We start from the raw sequence: 17,210 nt of genomic DNA, 5'->3' as shown, positions 1-17,210 counted from the left end.
TAATATATATATATACTTCATATCGTTTAAATTTAATTATATATCATATACGATAGATAATATCGATTGTTTTGATTTATTTATCTTAAAATGATCGTGAATAAACATGAGCGGTCATTTGATTTATATGTGCAAGCCAATTTATTACATAATAGTACTTATTTCTTAGTTATTTAATATATAATTATTATTTTATTATTTCATAATATGCAGAAAAATATAAAATAAGTAATAAATATAAAATAATTATTCTGCACAAGACGCATATCTTAACCTAAGTATGTATCTCTTTAATAATTTTGAATCTTAAATATTTCTAAATCTCAGACCAAAATAAAAGAAAGAAATTAGAATAAACTCAAAAATCAATATTTATATCGAGCAATAACCAAAATGACACAAAAAAAAAAGAAAAATATCGAAGACAGATATGATTGGCACGTGAACGTAAACTTTTCATAACTATAATTAACTTTTAAATTGCTAAATCATGATATAAAACCGAGCTGACATAGTTTTATTGTAACCAAATAGTAGGCATGAGATTTTTCGACCTAAACGTTAGGTTTTTATGCGATAAATTTTGACCTAAAATATTTTTAAAAATGGAATTAGTTCATTAGTAAACAAATTATGTAATTAACAAAAGAGTTTTTAAAATTTTGTTTAAAAGCCAAAAATATTAATTCGATCAATAATGTAAATTTTTATTTCTATATGATATTTTTTAAATAATTTTTATATATATTTAGGCAAGACGTATCTATTATCCTCGTGCCGAATTAAAAGAAGAACATTTGCACCCCCAACGCTTTTCTTGACCAGTAAGTACAAATATTCACCCTGCAGTTTATTTTTGTCGCTATGTTTCAAAACCGACTTAAAAATGGGATGAGAAGTATCTCACAAGCCAAAGGCCAATAAAATTCCGATGAAATAAAAAAAAAAACACATCCTTCATTTTTAGTAGTGATCGGGCACAAACGCTAACTAACACCGTTAAATCCCAATTTTCACGGCGTGACGATGAAGAGAATCGTGAGGATATCATTCACCGACGCGGAAGCCACCGATTCCTCCAGCAGCGAAGACGACGAGCAAACAAACACCGAGTCGCCGCCGTCGCGACGCCGAGGGAAGAGGTGCGTCAACGAGATCGTCATCGACCCGACCGATTCCGCCGGTAAGAACAATCGCGATCGCGGCGGGAAGACGCGGTTCAAGATCAGGATTCCGGCGAGGCTTCAGAAGAAGAATAAGAAGTTCCGAGGGGTGAGGCAGAGGCCGTGGGGGAAATGGGCGGCGGAGATCAGGTGCGGCAAAGCTCGCGACGGACGGCCCGTTCGCGTCTGGCTTGGGACGTTCGAGACGGCGGAGGAAGCTGCTTTGGCTTACGATAAGGCGGCGGTTCAGCTGATCGGGCCTGACGCGGTGACTAATTTCGGGGGTCTTAAGGTGGTGTCTAAGGCGGCGAAGGAAGGTTCCGATGCTGGCACCTCCGCAGAGGCCTGATCGTCTTTTGTGAATTGATTATTTTTTTACTTTTTTAACTTTTGAAAGTTGTCTTTGTGAATAAGTCATAACAACATATGTGCAGTTTTTTAATCTCTCATTCTGTGATTCTGGTTTTTGTGTTTCTTCCATTGTGCAGATTTGGAATCGCTATTTGTTGCATTTTTGATGTTTTATGGATTTGATTTATAAAGTCTTTTCATTTGGATCGAAATTGAGACAACGAAATGGCTTAAGTTCGAAACTACACATGTAATTGTCGCTTTGTTCAGTCTCAGTTTCCTCGTTAGATTTTACAGGAGAAGCAAAGCATGCAGTACTTTCTTAGAGATCAAAAGATCCTCTTGCAATATGCTACTCTGTTATTACTGCCACACCTTGTCCAAGTTCCTTATCCTGTGATAGTGAATCTGCTTAGTCATATCAGAGCGAAGCTGCTAAGCCAGATCATTCACAAATCACAATGAATAGCCTCACGAGACCATCACAGCACACTGATATGTTACAATCATCACTTTTCACTTATTTTATTAATCCAAACCATATAAAAATTAACTTTTTAACTACAACTGGTGGAGCCCCGATTACACGTCAGCTGATAAAAGATTGAAGTCACAAATGTCCAAGGGAAACGGGTGATTTAACGGTTTTTATCAGTGGGTTTCAGACAAAAAAGTCCAAACCGGATAGGTGACGATTAAACCGGAACGGTTAAGAAGAACAATTGAGATAAAGCCTTGTTTTTGTCAACGCCACGTCAGACACTCACTCCAATCCGAGAAAGGATTGATGAGCAAAGCGTATTGGGTCGCCGAGAGGAGCATCGATCTGGGTATGCACGGAATCAACGATCTTTTGATTGAACGCGTTGCTTGCATAGGATTGTGCCGAGTGTTGTCACTGTGAGCACCATTCTTGATTCTTGTTTCAAAGGTGGTGATTTGGTTTGCAGCAAGTTATATGCCTAATGTTATCACTTTTTAACACCTTGTTTGGATTCTTGTTTCAAGTCTGGTGATTTGCAATGCAGCACGTGACAAAGGTTTTAACAGAGATGGAGAGAAGAGGAGCGAGGTTACATACAACGTACTGATCAACGGATTCTCCTAGGATGGTAAAAAAATGGAGGAAGCTATGCGGTTTCATGGAGATATGCGAAGAAATGGATTCCCTCTCACATCTTGACCCTTTGATTGAAGGGTATTGCAAACAAGGCTTGTTTAACGAACATCGGTCCCAGTGTTGTGACTTACAATCCTCTAATGGATGATGGTCTTTGCGAGTCAGGGGGTTTGGATACTGCTCTGCGGTTGAAAGATGAAATGTCAAGACAAAAGATTGATCCTGATTTGAAGACGTACACGGTTCTTGTTAAAGGATTCGTTAAGAAGGGGAATCTATCCATGGCTACTGCTGTTTATGATGAGATGTTGGGGGAAAGGGATTAAACCTGATACACTACGTACAAGGATTGTTGGTGAACTGCATGCAGATTGGTGGTTACTTATAAAGAGATGATAGATAGAGATTTTTTTCTTGGAGCTGGCCGCTTTCGTTCCTGAGTGCATATGGGTTATGCACATTGGCTCAGCTTGATTGGTATGTACAAGCTTATTCTCTTAAGCTCTCACAAGACTTGTGCAGTATCTGTGATACTAGACTGTAATGCCAGCAACTTCTTCAGGGGATAACACAGCTCTGAGCTATGGCCGGAATCGATCCAATGTTGCTGAAGCTCGTTACTTTACATAGAACCTGCAAGTGTGGGCACTATCATGTACACAGCAGAGGCAAAGAAGAATATGAATAAAGATAGACACATAATTGGTTGTTTGCAAGGAAGTTCACACCGGGTGAAAGAAGATTCCTTTGTAATTGTTTAATTCTTTGAGAACACATTTTGGGAAAGAGAGAAGGTGTGAAACACACGTAACTTCATTGTAGGCTATTTTTGAGAAGAAAGCTAAAGTGAACAAGCTTTGCTTCTCTCTACACTTTGAAGCATGTTTCAGGTAAACATTAGAATGAATGTTGTCTCCTCATGTAAACCCCATTCCATTTCTAACTCCAAAAATAAAGTTTGAAATAAAAAAATTATTCTAACCATGTTCTATTTTTTTTTTTATTTTGTAATAGAATAGAAAATAAGTTTACTTTATAAATGAAATAATATATTTATTTTTTTGTTTATTATTCCATTTTAGAGTATGATTAAAATTCAATACATTAGAGATATTCAAGTTTCTATCATTTTGTACATATGCTATTTTTATCCATTTGGAGGAAAGGACATTATATAAGTTTACTGGTATTTTTGGAATTCAAGTCTATGCTTAGCAGTCTATATATGATTTATCCTTCTTTAAATACATGGTGACTTTTAGATTCGGATTTTTACAGTTGCATCAATTCTTACATTTGCATATTTTGTTTGGTCAGTCAATCAACAAATCATGTATGACCGTAGCTAAGATTTCCTTATGTTTTTTTAGTCATTCAAGAACAGAGACATAATTAACCACAAAGGAGAATCAATTAAGATCAACAATGATCTACACAAGAGATTCGTGTGGGTAAAGGATCCATGATCATGCCAAATCGCTTTGATTTGAATCTTTCTAGAGACCATCAGAATACTTTTCTGCATAACTTTTTTTTCTTTCTTTTTTGATATTTTGGACTTATGGAAAGATTCCCGACTAATCCCTAAATAAAAGTGTAGCTTACAGATGGACTATTTTTCCGGATATTCAAATGGACTCTAACCAATAGAGTTATATCCGAAATACCACCAGACCAGATTGATAAAATGTAGTTAAATACCTTCGAACCCAGATTGGCAATCGAAAATGTGACTACAAATTGACCACCATCACATGGTTAATATTCTGCATAACTTAACAAAGAAAATGAGTTTCAGTCATGCATGGCGATAACTCGAAATACAAAGATCTCTACGACCATTCATAGCAACATAGACATCCAACTCAAAAGACGACGAAACCAACAACTAAGAGAGAATTAACTGCAAGCAGAAGCTCTATCCACAACTAAAACATAGATTTCTAACCGGAAAGAAAAAAAGTAAAACCCAAACAAATGAAGATAAGTCTAAACAAAAAAAGACATTTTAAATACACATCAAAAACTCATAGATCAAACAAACTAATTTTGCTTATGTATTGTGTGATATTTTTTGAAAAGTAATTAGAAACATCATTTTTCTTTCTCAAATTCATCATTATCCACGTGTCATTAAAATTTTTTTTCTTTATATTATTATAACTGCTGAATCTTTTTTTATACACATAGACTTCAGATGTTTATAAACCGCACCGTATCACACTGTAATCAATAATAACAAAAATCTATACATATAATGTATTTATATGTTTTTGTTGCTCGAATCTAATCATTTATTCCGTTTTTATCCTTAGACGCTCCATCTCTATCCGTCGTGTCACCAAAATCTTATTCCTTCCAACAATCCCATTTTTCATAGATTACTTTCTAAACCTATTTATCCTCTACAGAATTCTCATTTGAGTTTTTACCATTATATATGTTCTTTACCTTCACATAATTTTATTTTTTTGTCTAATACAATTGGTGAAACCCTAACCCCCCAAACAAACCATCATTCTCCTCTTTCAAAAAAAACGTAAAACCCTAGAAATGACCTCCTCTGACATGAATTCCAATTTAAACCGCCTTAGATCGATGGCTCTCGGCTCTTCATCCAAACAATCCGATCCTCATCAGCAGCAACCGCGAGCCTCCCAAGAAACCCTCAACGCGAGATTGAAACTCCGGAGAACCCCCAACGAAGAGCACGAGCCGGAGCACTATGAGGATCTGCAGCTCGACTTCAACCCTTCTCTGTTCAGGTCCCTCGAGCGGTTCTTGCCAGAGAATCTTCTCAGCTCCACTCGCATCGAAAAGGCTCGTGCCATGAGTGACCTTCTCCTCCGTTACTCGCCTGAAAGTGAACGAATACGGGTACTTTACTTATTCAAAAAAAAGAAAAAGTTTCGACCTTTTTCTCGCTCTGTTTCTTGTTTATTGAAATTGAGGTTGAATTTGTAAAACCCATTTCGTTAATTTTGGGAAAAACAGGTTCAGAAGCATAGAGAGTACAGACAGAACATCTTGTCTTCTTACCAGGTAAAATGTTAATTTTCTTACTCAATCTTGTCTTGATTGTGTGTCATTGTCTAATTGAATCCTTTTTTTTTTATGTTCAGCGTCTACATGAAGAGCTCTATACTCTTCACCCTGTTAGCTTCTTTGTCCCTTCGTTTCTTGACGCTGTTAGCAACACATCGGAGGAGAATTTCAAAAGCATAATTGGTCGTGCAGCTCCTGGGATCTACACTTTCGATATGTTAAAGCCACAGTTCTGCCAAATGTTAATAGCAGAGGTTTATGAAAATTTGAGTCCTTTTATGTGTGTTGTGTTGTGTTGTCTTCTCTGTCTGATTCTAAAACTAATATACATTGCCACCACAGGTTGAAAATATGGAGAAATGGTTCCATTATTCAAAATCCTCAATGATGAGACCAACAACAATAAACAAATTCGGTGTTGTTCTCGATGATTTTGGCCTTGACGGCATGCTCCAGAAGTTGCTTGGGGACTTCATAAGTCCTATATCTCAAGGTTGCTGGTTATTTTTGGGGATTTGTTTGCAAAAAGTTTTATTTGATGTATGTATGTATGTACGTATGTGCTTCATGGGTTTGGTTTTGTTTCTTATGTCAGTTTTGTTCCCGGAAGTCTGTGGAACCGGTTTGGATTCTCACCATGGCTATGCTATTGAGTATGGAAAGTATAGGGATACTGATCTTGGTAAGTACTTCTGGGAGGGGAGGCGTCTGGTTTGATTTTGGAGTGGTGAGAATATCTAAAACTTTTTGATTTTGCTTGATTTTTAGGGTTCCATGTGGATGATTCAGAGGTTACTTTGAATGTCTGCTTGGGCAACCAGTTTTCTGGTGGGGAGCTGTACTTTCGAGGTGTGAGATGTGATAACCATGTGAATTCTGAAATCAAGGTACTAGTGAAAACCAAACCAAACCAACCCATCAATCAAGTAGTTGATGTTGTGCCATTTAGTAGCTATCATCATCACTAGTGAGATTGATTCTTAGTTAATTTTTTTTTTCTGTAGGAAAATTATGACTACTCACAGGTACCTGGTCAAGCCGTTCTTCATCATGGACGTCACCGCCATGGTGCTAGAGCTATAACTGCTGGACGCCTAGTGAACTTGGTTATGTGGTGTAGAAGGTAAAGCCTTTCACATTCCCCATCTAACTAAAGTTTTTACAAAATGCTACATCAGATGTTTCTTGAACCATCTAACTTGTTCAAGGGAATTTTTCATTATCTTCCCTTTGTCTTTCTCTCTCATGTATAGCTCAACTTTTCGAGAGGCGAAGAGATACCAAAAAGATTTCTCAAGCTGGTGCGGAGGATGCAAACTTGAAAAACACAATAGGCAGCAAGCGGCAATTAAGGCTACTGTAGAGGTAATATATATATATATATATATATATATATATATATATATATATATATATATATATATATATATATATATATATATATATATATATATATATATATATATATATATATATATATATATATATATATATATATATATATATATATATATATATATATATATATATATATATATATATATATATATATATATATATATATATATATATATATATATATATATATATATATATATATATATATATATATATATATATATATATATATATATATATATATATATATATATATATATATATATATATATATATATATATATATATATATATCAATGCTGCAAGCAATTGTTTTCCTTTTTTCTTTCCTCATGTTGTTCTTGTTTTTGCAGGTGCTGAAGAGGAGAGGTGCAGACAAGACGCATGTCGAGCATTAAGATAAACAGGGATATGTCAGGAGAATCTATCTTCTTTGTATTAATTTTCAGTGGCTATGTATGTAGAGGCAGTTAAAGTACCACCCTTTGTTCAAGGGTATAGTATTCTGTTACATTTTTCTGGGAGAGAGGCAAATAATCATTAGAGAGGAAGATTAGTTAAAGTGATTATCAGCATTGTGTAACCGTAAGAACTTAGATGTAAAACACCTTTTGCTCTCTTTAAGCGTTTTATGCGACTTCTTCGCTTGAGTAAAAAAAAACACACTCTTGGTCAAACAAAGCTGACACTACCAGCTACGCCTTTTAGATTTGGTGGCATCTAACAGACTCAGCATTCTAAGGCAACCACTGGTAATTCTTGATGCCTTAATACTTCTTTGAGCCCATCAAGTCAGTTACACTCGTCTTTAGCTTGATACAATTTTGTTATTTACCTCTGCAAATAATTTCATCAAAAGGTTGTAGTTTAGTATACTAATCATTGTAATCCTTTACCAATGAAGCTGAGAAGCTTGAGCAAGCCGAGAGTAGTCTGCTGGCTCAGTCTTCACAGGAAAAAAGAGGTTTATGTTCTCAATGTTTCTCGACAGTGTCTGAGATACAGAACCATGAACTTTCATTCCGCGCTTTATACTTAGGCTGTATGTTACTTCAATATAAGCTGATAATCACTCTCTCTACCTGCACCAGCATTTTGATTCACCTTTTATAGTTGTAGGGTTTTGCAATTGCGTGTTTGTTTAGTCAAAATCGACAGAGTTTTTTAAAGTTTGATGTGTCAAAACCGTCAACTAGTTGTTGCCAATAGTCTGTGCTTGGCTTTATAGAGTTCTGTTGTCGTTTTTTCGAAATTTTGTTTACATAAGAAAATAATCTGTTTTACGAGATTTTAAAGCCTAACTAGTGACGCAAGGACGATCTTGCTTTATAGATGGGTCATGGAAATATAAAGACCTATTTTCAGGACAAGACTAGTATAACACTTTACCGGGTTTTGATGGTTTATTAGGGGCAAGGAATGTAAGGACATGTCTCTCACCCCTTCACTCGGAAGTGGAGGCATTAATTTGGACAATGGAATGTATGAAGAATCTAAGGCAGTTCTAGGTGACGTTTGCGACGGATTGTTCTCAATTGGTGAAGATGGTTTCAGAACCAGAAGAATGGCCAGCATTTGAAAGTTATCTAGAAGATATCAAACTTTTAAAAGGAAGCTTCCTCAACTCAGACATCGTTCATGTACCCCGGACGGAGAACCTACGGGCGGATAGCTTAGCAGGCAGTGCTAGGAAACAACCGTCTTTCGTCGTTCACATGGATGCGGAGTTATCGATCTGGTTTACAGAGTCAACATGAATCTGTAAATGTTTGCTAACAAAAAAAAAGCCTAACTATGTGTGTTTTCTTCCAGGAGGAGCCTCCGCTCGCTAAGATAACTCGGGATAGTGCCAAGATAACTGTTGAGCAGGTGCATGGACTAATGTCACATGTGAGTAAACACAACAGTCTGATGGCTATTTATTCCGTTTTGGTTCATGAATCCGTTAGATTCACTCTCAAGTCTTTTACTCATCCATCAAAATGTTCAGGTTATCAAAGACATCTTGTTCAGTCAGCCCGACAAAACTCCTAGCGACCCGTCAGATCCAGGGCCGATGGTTACATCGTGAAAGTTGGTATTCTTTTGTTTTAATCTTGCGCAATTGCAAATGATTTGATTTTTAGTGGCATTCGTTTAGTTGTAGACTTGGAAAAAGATTGGCATATACTTAGAAAAATATTTGATCCTCTATATATTAATTGAGAACTATTTAAAAATAGTAACTTTATATTTTGTAATATTTACAATTTAATTTTGCTGATGTGTCATTTTATTACATCTCAATTTTGCTGAAATGTCATCATTAGAATTGATTTCAAAATAGGTTAGTCCAATTTAATCTGTCTAAGACAGTGTTTTTAAAACCGGACCGACCCGATGGTTGGACCGGGTTCGACCGTGAACCGGTTATATAGCCGGGTTGGTCTAGTAATTGGTTCGACCATGAACCGGCCACATAGCCGGATTATATTTCAAAGTTATTAAACCAATAAAAACCACTAAAACTATCAAAAATCTATAAACCATCCATATAAACAAGAAACTAATTTATATTTATAATATTTATGTTCAAAATTGATTTATATTTTAACTATGCATCATATTTACTAATATTACTTTTATATTTACATACTAAAAAAATATTAAACCATATTATTGAACCAGGTTTGACCCGGTCGAACCATATTGAACCGTGACCCAAAATATTTCCGGTTCAGCTTCCGGTCCGGTTTTAAAAACACTGGTCTAAGAAATGTTATATTAGCTGCATATAATAAGGTATCCCTTAAATGTTATCACTGTATTTTTTTTTTTGGCCTATGAAAGGCAACACATGCATATTTATATATCTCTAATTGATTCCACTTGCCAACTAAAATTACATATCACTAGGTTAAGATTCGCGCTTTGCGCGGGATGAATATTATATATAAATTACTTATATATATTATATGTTTTTACATATTATGAAATAATAATTATATATTGAATAATTAAAAATTTAGTAACTATTACGTATATAATTAAATTGGTGCAACTACATAAATAAATTCTATTAATCCATAGGAACACTTTTTTCTATTTTTATGGTATAAAATTAAGTTTAAATGATATTAACATAGATATATAGTACATTTTTAATATTGATATCTCTTAAAAATATTTTATACTCATATTACTTTTGATCATTTGTATTTTTTTATAACAAAAAATTTAAATGACTGATAACAATAAACAATTTGTGAGATGTTTAATAGTTTTAGTAATTTATAATTTAAAAAAATTCAATGCAAAGGTTAAAATCTAAATATTAAGTTGTCAATATTTGTTCAAAATGTTTATCAAAAAAATTCAAAGCAAATTTCTAAATTAAAATATATTGTATTTTTATATGGTATATAATTTATTTTAAAAAAATATTAATATACATATATATAATATTTATTAAATGAAACTTCCTATTTATGTAATTTTGTAATAATTTGAATCTTGTTATAACAGAAATTTTAAACATGGATTACAAAAATTTAAATGTGAGATTTTTAACAATTTTAGTCATTTATAGTCGTTTTCAAAAATTCAAAATATAATATATACGAAAAAATCTAAATTTTTATTATATAGTTAATGTGGTTGTTTAATTTATTTTAGTAAGTTAAAATTTTTAAAAATGATAGAGAATTAGACTATTTTTTTATCAAATCTTTATTATTCAAAATCATTAATTGTCATATATATTTTAGCCACATTAGGTAATTCCGTGATTTTTATTTACGGAAACAATGAAGAACATTCATGATTAATTTATGGTTAGTTTAATAAAAAACTTATTATATATTTATATGGACCAACATATTTTTCTGAGGATTCTAGAAATGATTGTGGTGATGATACGTGGCTACAAAAATATGTTGTAATGCTTCCCTTTTTAAATATAAGGGACATTCAAAACGCATAGTACCTAATATGAATGCATACTACCAGCAATATTAGAGTATCTCCAATCCCACTCCATAATTACTGCAAAATGAAGTGAAAAATAGAGGAATGATAAAGCAAAAAAAAAAAGATTACTCAATAAATAGAGTGATTTTTTATTTTTTATTCATATTCCATTTTCCACTCTATTTTTGAAGTAAATTATGGAGTGGGGATGGAGATGCCCTTATTCACAATGAACCAAACAAATATCAATGCTTACGTGTTAAGAACAAACATTGCATTATAAATGAGAGTATGAGACAATGAGATCAACTTTTTGTGTGAATCGATAAAAAATGTAAGCATTACCACAATCTGCATATTCTGCATGTATCAAGGTGATAATGAGCTCTTATATAAATGTAAGCACTACCACTCTAATGTAATTCGAAATCCTTTATTTTCAAACATTTGAGCTGCTGGTCGTTTGTAAGGTAAATAAAATGTTTATTCTTCAGTTTATTGAGTTTGACCAAACACTATAATAGATGGATTATCACTATAAGTTTAGTCCAATGATATGTTAATTGCCAAACCGACTCAGTTCAAAAGGCTTAACCAAAATGTACTGAAGTTTGGTATGCTGGCCGGTTTCGGTTTGTAAGAAACAATCTGTTTTGGAAAGCAAATCGTGGAAAACAAGTTTGTTTCAAATATTCTCTTATGTATTTTCACCTCTTTGCCGGGAACCCAAACATTGTAAATAGTTCTTCCCAGCGCGAATCGAGTCCGCGTGGCGGAAGTTACAGCCGCAACCCCTTTACCACTGGGCCAACTCGACGTTGGTTCTCTTATGTATTTGTGGCAAAGGTTATGAGTTAATAAATTTTGTCATTACTGCATTGTAACTAATGATGAAATAATAAATAACAATATTAAGTCAAGTTGTAAATATATAGAATACCTTTATTGATGCATTACTCTATATATGGTTAATGTTCATTATGCTTAATTAATAAAAAAAAATCATTTAGAATAGTCAAGTTAGTTATTGTGGGAGGCTAAAATCTAGAAATTACCATATATTTACTTCTAATTGATTTAAGAGTCGGATCTACATATCTGTAGAATTTAGCACAAATGATTTGATATTATTTTCAGCATCAAGAATATATTTGGTACCCTTATATTCTCTATTATATATACTAGGATCTGGAACCCCCCGCGAGTCGCGGGGGAAACAATATCAAATTTTATATGTAACTTTTTAACAAAATAACTATAGATAGAAGTGTGTAGAATGAAAAATGATGATAAATATTTTTAATATATATAATGTTTCTGAAATTAATGTTAAAATTAATAGATTATATCATTATAAATTGGAAAATTACTAATTTCTGAGTGAAAAAATAAGTTATTTTTAATGCAATGTTTGGGGAAGAATGATGAATTTGTTATAAATTTTGTCATTGGAACTTTAAAATGCTTATTTTTGCTGGAATCTAATACTTTCAGTAAAGATGTTTCCAACATGAACTACATATTTTTAATAAATTCGTAATTTTTTAATAAAACGTGAAAAATACATAATTGATCAGGTGTATCCTAAAGTGATGCTTATTTTATTATCTCTTTCCACATTTTTTTCTTTCTTTTTGATAATATATATATGCATCTTTGAAAACTATGAATTTTCCATCAAATGTACAAATATCTTCATAATGTTTTAAGGCATTTACATAACTAATTAATATTCGAAGTTTGTGTAACTGGCCAATTCAAGGGTGGACATGTTCTGACAGCATTAATCAATATGATCATAACCAAAGTTCTAAAAAGCAGTATAGGCGGTGTCTAGGCGGCAAATCGGTTATATCTGAAATAATTTTCTTAAAATCTGATTTATACCTCTTTATATTATTAAAGTTGGTTTAAACTTTTTAAATTAGTTTAAGTCGGTTTAACTTGGTCTAAATATGTTAAATTAAACAATAATATTATTATAAATCTAAAAATTTGTCTAATTTGTTTTGTTTTGTATATCTAATTTTGATAATTTTTTCACAATAATTTTGTAATTATACTTAAAACTAAAATATGTCATAAAATGTATAATATATATATATATATATATATATATATATAATAATAAATCGATAATTTGCTAATGCCTATGCCTCGCCTAAGCCTCGAATAGTTCGCCTAGTCGCTAGTCCTCTATAAAGCGCCTAGTTACCGCCTAGCGATTTTTAGAACATTGATCATAACTATCATTCTCAAGCAGCAAATGTTTATGGTGTTCATACCCCAAAACTTGAAGATGCTGAATTAGGTATTCCTTCTTTCACGCATAATGTCACGTTGGCACGTGAAGGATGCCTTACCTTAGAAGTAGTATGTATCTTATGTTATGCATAATTAATACTATCATTATGTCCAATGGAAGCGTAAGTTCTTGTAATTACCATCTGATACTTGCAAACGTTATATGGTCTTTGCCTTTTTAAGCAGCTAGATAATTATCACGAAGAGCTTTGCATAGTTCCCGTAACAGACTCTTCCAAATGGCTGACGAGACAAAAAAGGTCACTGATTCCTTCTTGATTCCCAAATTTGGAAAGAGATTCTGGGAAAATGTGGCTCTGGAGCTGAAAGTTTACCTATGCAGCCTAACAGCGAGCAAAAAATTCTGGACCAAATACTCAGATTACTATGCAAGATTTTGCCAGACTATAGGAGTCCATGTTCAAAAGTTATAAACAGTTCTAAGTCTATTTGTCTAAGGGTATGACTGGTTTTCCCCTACCACCCGCAAACGCAGCTTTTGCGGTTGGCAACAACGCAACAATCACTCAAACTGCTCTAAAACGCTTCAAACCGCTCTAAACCTTATAAATTCAAAAGCTGGTTTCAGCTAGCGTTTGCGGTTGTGCGCGGTTGTAGGAGGATAATCTTCTTAAAACAATATAAATACAAAGGTAAAAATATTCAATAAAATTTTAAAATTGGAATTATAAAAAAAAATACAAAATATATCTATTATATTTTAATTAATTTTATAAAATTTTAAAATAAAAATATTTTCTATAATTTTTATAAATTTAAAACTATAACTTTCTAAATATAAATTTTCTATTTATTATAATATTATGATTTTTGATATTTTTATAATTATATAAAATATAAATATTGTTAATTAATTATTTAACCGCTGCTGCATTTGGTAGTTAACCAGTCATAAATATTCCGCAAACGCACCAATTTCTAACCGCATAACCAGTACAAATCTCTTACAACCAATAGAAATTGCAACCACCCGCAACCGCTGCTAGTCAGGTCCTAAATAGGCTACGTATTCATTCTGTATCGTTTTTCTAGTTTTTTGTTACAAGCGCCCACAGAATCTGGAAGTAAATTCAAGATTTACAGCAGATCGTACCATGTGGCTCCAAGACAAGGTTTGCAACTTTACACTGGACTCATCTTGTTAAAAGGTTGAAATTTACTTGGTCTGAATGTTAATCTTCAGCGTTTTCGTATCAACTGCAGATATATAGCTAAATGCTATAAGCAGTTTAGCTTCAAGAGAAAAAACTCAATATCTATCTACGATGAAACAGCATTGGTTAGGCGGTGAAGAAAAAATGGACAATATCAATTTCAATTGCTGATGCAGTCGAGTCTTTTACTCATTCCAGTTCAACAGTCTATTGGGAAGAAGTTTAGAGTGAGTATGGGTCCAATAATCATAAGTCGAGGAGGGACTTGTCTGTATATGTTATGAGTCCTTCCCTGTTAGAGGAACAGCTCTTTAATTACTTTAGCATTATTGATTTTGCTCTAGACTGGACTTAATGTGGGTCACTGGGTTGTGACGTGAAGGTAACACTAGTAATTTGGTTGTCCTTTTGGGGAATCAAAAGATAGGTATGTGCTTGTTTTCTTTTGCAAAAAAATATATGTTCTTGTTACTGGAAAATTCTTAGAGACTCAGAGAGGAGGCTGAGACTACATAGTGGTCTTGCATGTTTGGCAAACAGAAGTTCCAGCAGGTGTCATATCTAATGGTGGATTAAAAAATTTTAAATTTAAATTATAATTAATTTCTTTTATTGATATTATTAATTTTATTTTTTTACCAATATTTTAATATAAATTTGATTTAATTAAACATAAGTCTAAGATAAAAAATTTTTTGTTTATGTTAAATTATATTTAAGAATATATATGTATATATTTAAAATTATAATCTTAGATAGATTTTTCTATATATTTCACTTAGCTACATATATTAAATCAACTAGTATAAAATTCACAAAAAATATAATTATCAATTATTTAAACTTAACAGTATATAAAAATTTATAAATATATGAGAAACTAATGATTTTACAATTAAAATTTATTTTTTTTTAAAAAAAATGTATAAAATTTTGAACATTTTAGTAATAAAATTTTTATAATTATGAAAAGATAGGATTAAATAATATTTCAAAATTTGTAATGTCTGATTTTAATATATTTATTTTAATGATGACGTATGAATTATTAACATATTTTAAAAAGTTTACCAAAATTATAAATCAACATTGTATGAGTTATATTACCCATATTCGAAAAAGTGTACCAAAAATATAAATTAACATTAAATATAATCGTTAATATCATGTTTACTAATAATTCATGTCATCAATTTTAATAGGCATGTCACATCTATTTTGTTAAAGTGATTATAGAAATGACATGTGGCAAATCACTTCTCAAATAATGTTAGTACCATTATTATATATCTTATACAATAAAGTAGGGTATACTCCCTCCTCCTTGTGCCACGTCACTATGGAGGGAGGGGCAATCGCCGACACGTGTCGACACCTAAAGCTGTTTGCGATTTTTGGTTTTCTGTTGGGTCTCTTAATACATTGATATGATCTGGGCTTTTATTTATTTTGCACATTTACCCCAAACCGGAAGCCCAAAGTTAAAAACACATGTTGGAAACCCACGTGCATTAGGGTTCCTCCCTCTATCGTCTTCTTCTAGCGCCGCGAACTCAACGATGAAAACACACAGAAGTCTAAAGCGACGTTCCGAACTACATAACGTCTCCACCATCCATAACTCTGTTCTTTACTCCGCGTTACCCGTAGTTAATCCACTCCTTTCACTAGAAGCAATCAATCTACCTCTTCGTATCCCACCGTAACCGGCTTCAGCTTCAGCTATAATTATGGCATCCCAACTTCCTGCAATGTATAGTTCATCTCAAACGAAATTTATTGACAGAGCGAAAGCGAAGGAGGAGGAAGATGCTGATGCTGAGCATCTCGATTTCAACAAGGAAGTTGGACCTGGTGAAGAATCTGAACAGGATACGTTTCGCCTGCCAACTGAAGAGGTAACGAATCTTGGTTCCTTCCGTGAGAATGAGACAAGAACTAACTGCTGTTTTGTTATGTGTCCAGGAGCTTGAAGAAGAATATCGTGGGCCACCTGATCTTCCTCTACCGCAAAGTAGAATCAAAGAGAGGACCTGATGCCATATGAGGTATTTGGGAGAAAATATTGGGAATATGCAGAAGGCGCTCTCCACTGCGTGTTAATATATCAATCCATCCGATTGTTTAATCTAAAGTTTATCACCAAAGTCAACAATCTACTTTTTTTCTTTGTCGTTTGTATATTATGAGTTAAACATGTGAATAGATATGATCAACTCATTCAGTTTTGATTATAATGTATAATAAGAACTTTAGTGCGTTTCAGCAAAAGTTGACTTTGGAAGATCAAAACAAGCATTTCTCTACAACCAGAGAAGGGCTTAATATTCATTACGCTGCAGTTTTTTTTTTTTTTTTGAGCAACTCGCTGTAATATCTATATATGTTTTTCTTTATCATATCACCATCAACTAACTTGAGTCGATTACTGGTACTTTCCAAAACCAGATCTTCCAGAACTGATACTCGCCCAAGGATACTTTGATAGCAACCGAACTTCTTATTATTGAACTTACGTATTTAAAAAAAATCAAATTTGTAATCGACTATCAAATGTTTGGAAAGAAACAAGACATTTTTATATTTTAGTGGAATCAATCCTAAATTAACATCAACGTCATGATCCTCTAAGAAATACAAACCTCTTTGGATGTTTTTAATTTATTCTCCACATAACTATTTAATATTCACAAATTGTGACCTTAA

The 17,210-nt window shown here is 32.9% G+C and overlaps 2 protein-coding genes across 2 annotated transcripts; both read left to right on the top strand.

Moving 5' to 3' along the window:
• The first annotated feature begins 853 nt into the window (after nt 1-853).
• On the top strand, nt 854-1,708 carry LOC106310057 (ethylene-responsive transcription factor ERF069-like). The gene has a single exon (XM_013747250.1). The coding sequence runs from the start codon at nt 1,027-1,029 to the stop codon at nt 1,510-1,512; it is 486 nt and encodes a 161-aa protein (XP_013602704.1). The 5' UTR covers nt 854-1,026; the 3' UTR covers nt 1,513-1,708.
• Nucleotides 1,709-5,059: 3,351 nt separating this feature from the next.
• Nucleotides 5,060-7,717, top strand: LOC106308167 (uncharacterized PKHD-type hydroxylase At1g22950-like). The gene is made up of 9 exons (XM_013745301.1): nt 5,060-5,511; nt 5,629-5,676; nt 5,757-5,933; nt 6,022-6,172; nt 6,275-6,361; nt 6,448-6,566; nt 6,684-6,802; nt 6,933-7,044; nt 7,431-7,717. Exons 1-9 carry the CDS (start codon nt 5,188-5,190, stop codon nt 7,473-7,475), a joined length of 1,182 nt encoding a protein of 393 aa, XP_013600755.1. The 5' UTR covers nt 5,060-5,187; the 3' UTR covers nt 7,476-7,717.
• Nucleotides 7,718-17,210: the final 9,493 nt, after the last annotated feature.

Source organism: Brassica oleracea, chromosome C8 (genome assembly GCF_000695525.1).
Source record: "Brassica oleracea var. oleracea cultivar TO1000 chromosome C8, BOL, whole genome shotgun sequence".
NCBI lineage: Eukaryota > Viridiplantae > Streptophyta > Magnoliopsida > Brassicales > Brassicaceae > Brassica > Brassica oleracea.
The sequence above is the reverse complement of the archived record's forward strand: the minus strand, read 5'-3'. Positions and strand labels throughout refer to the sequence as shown.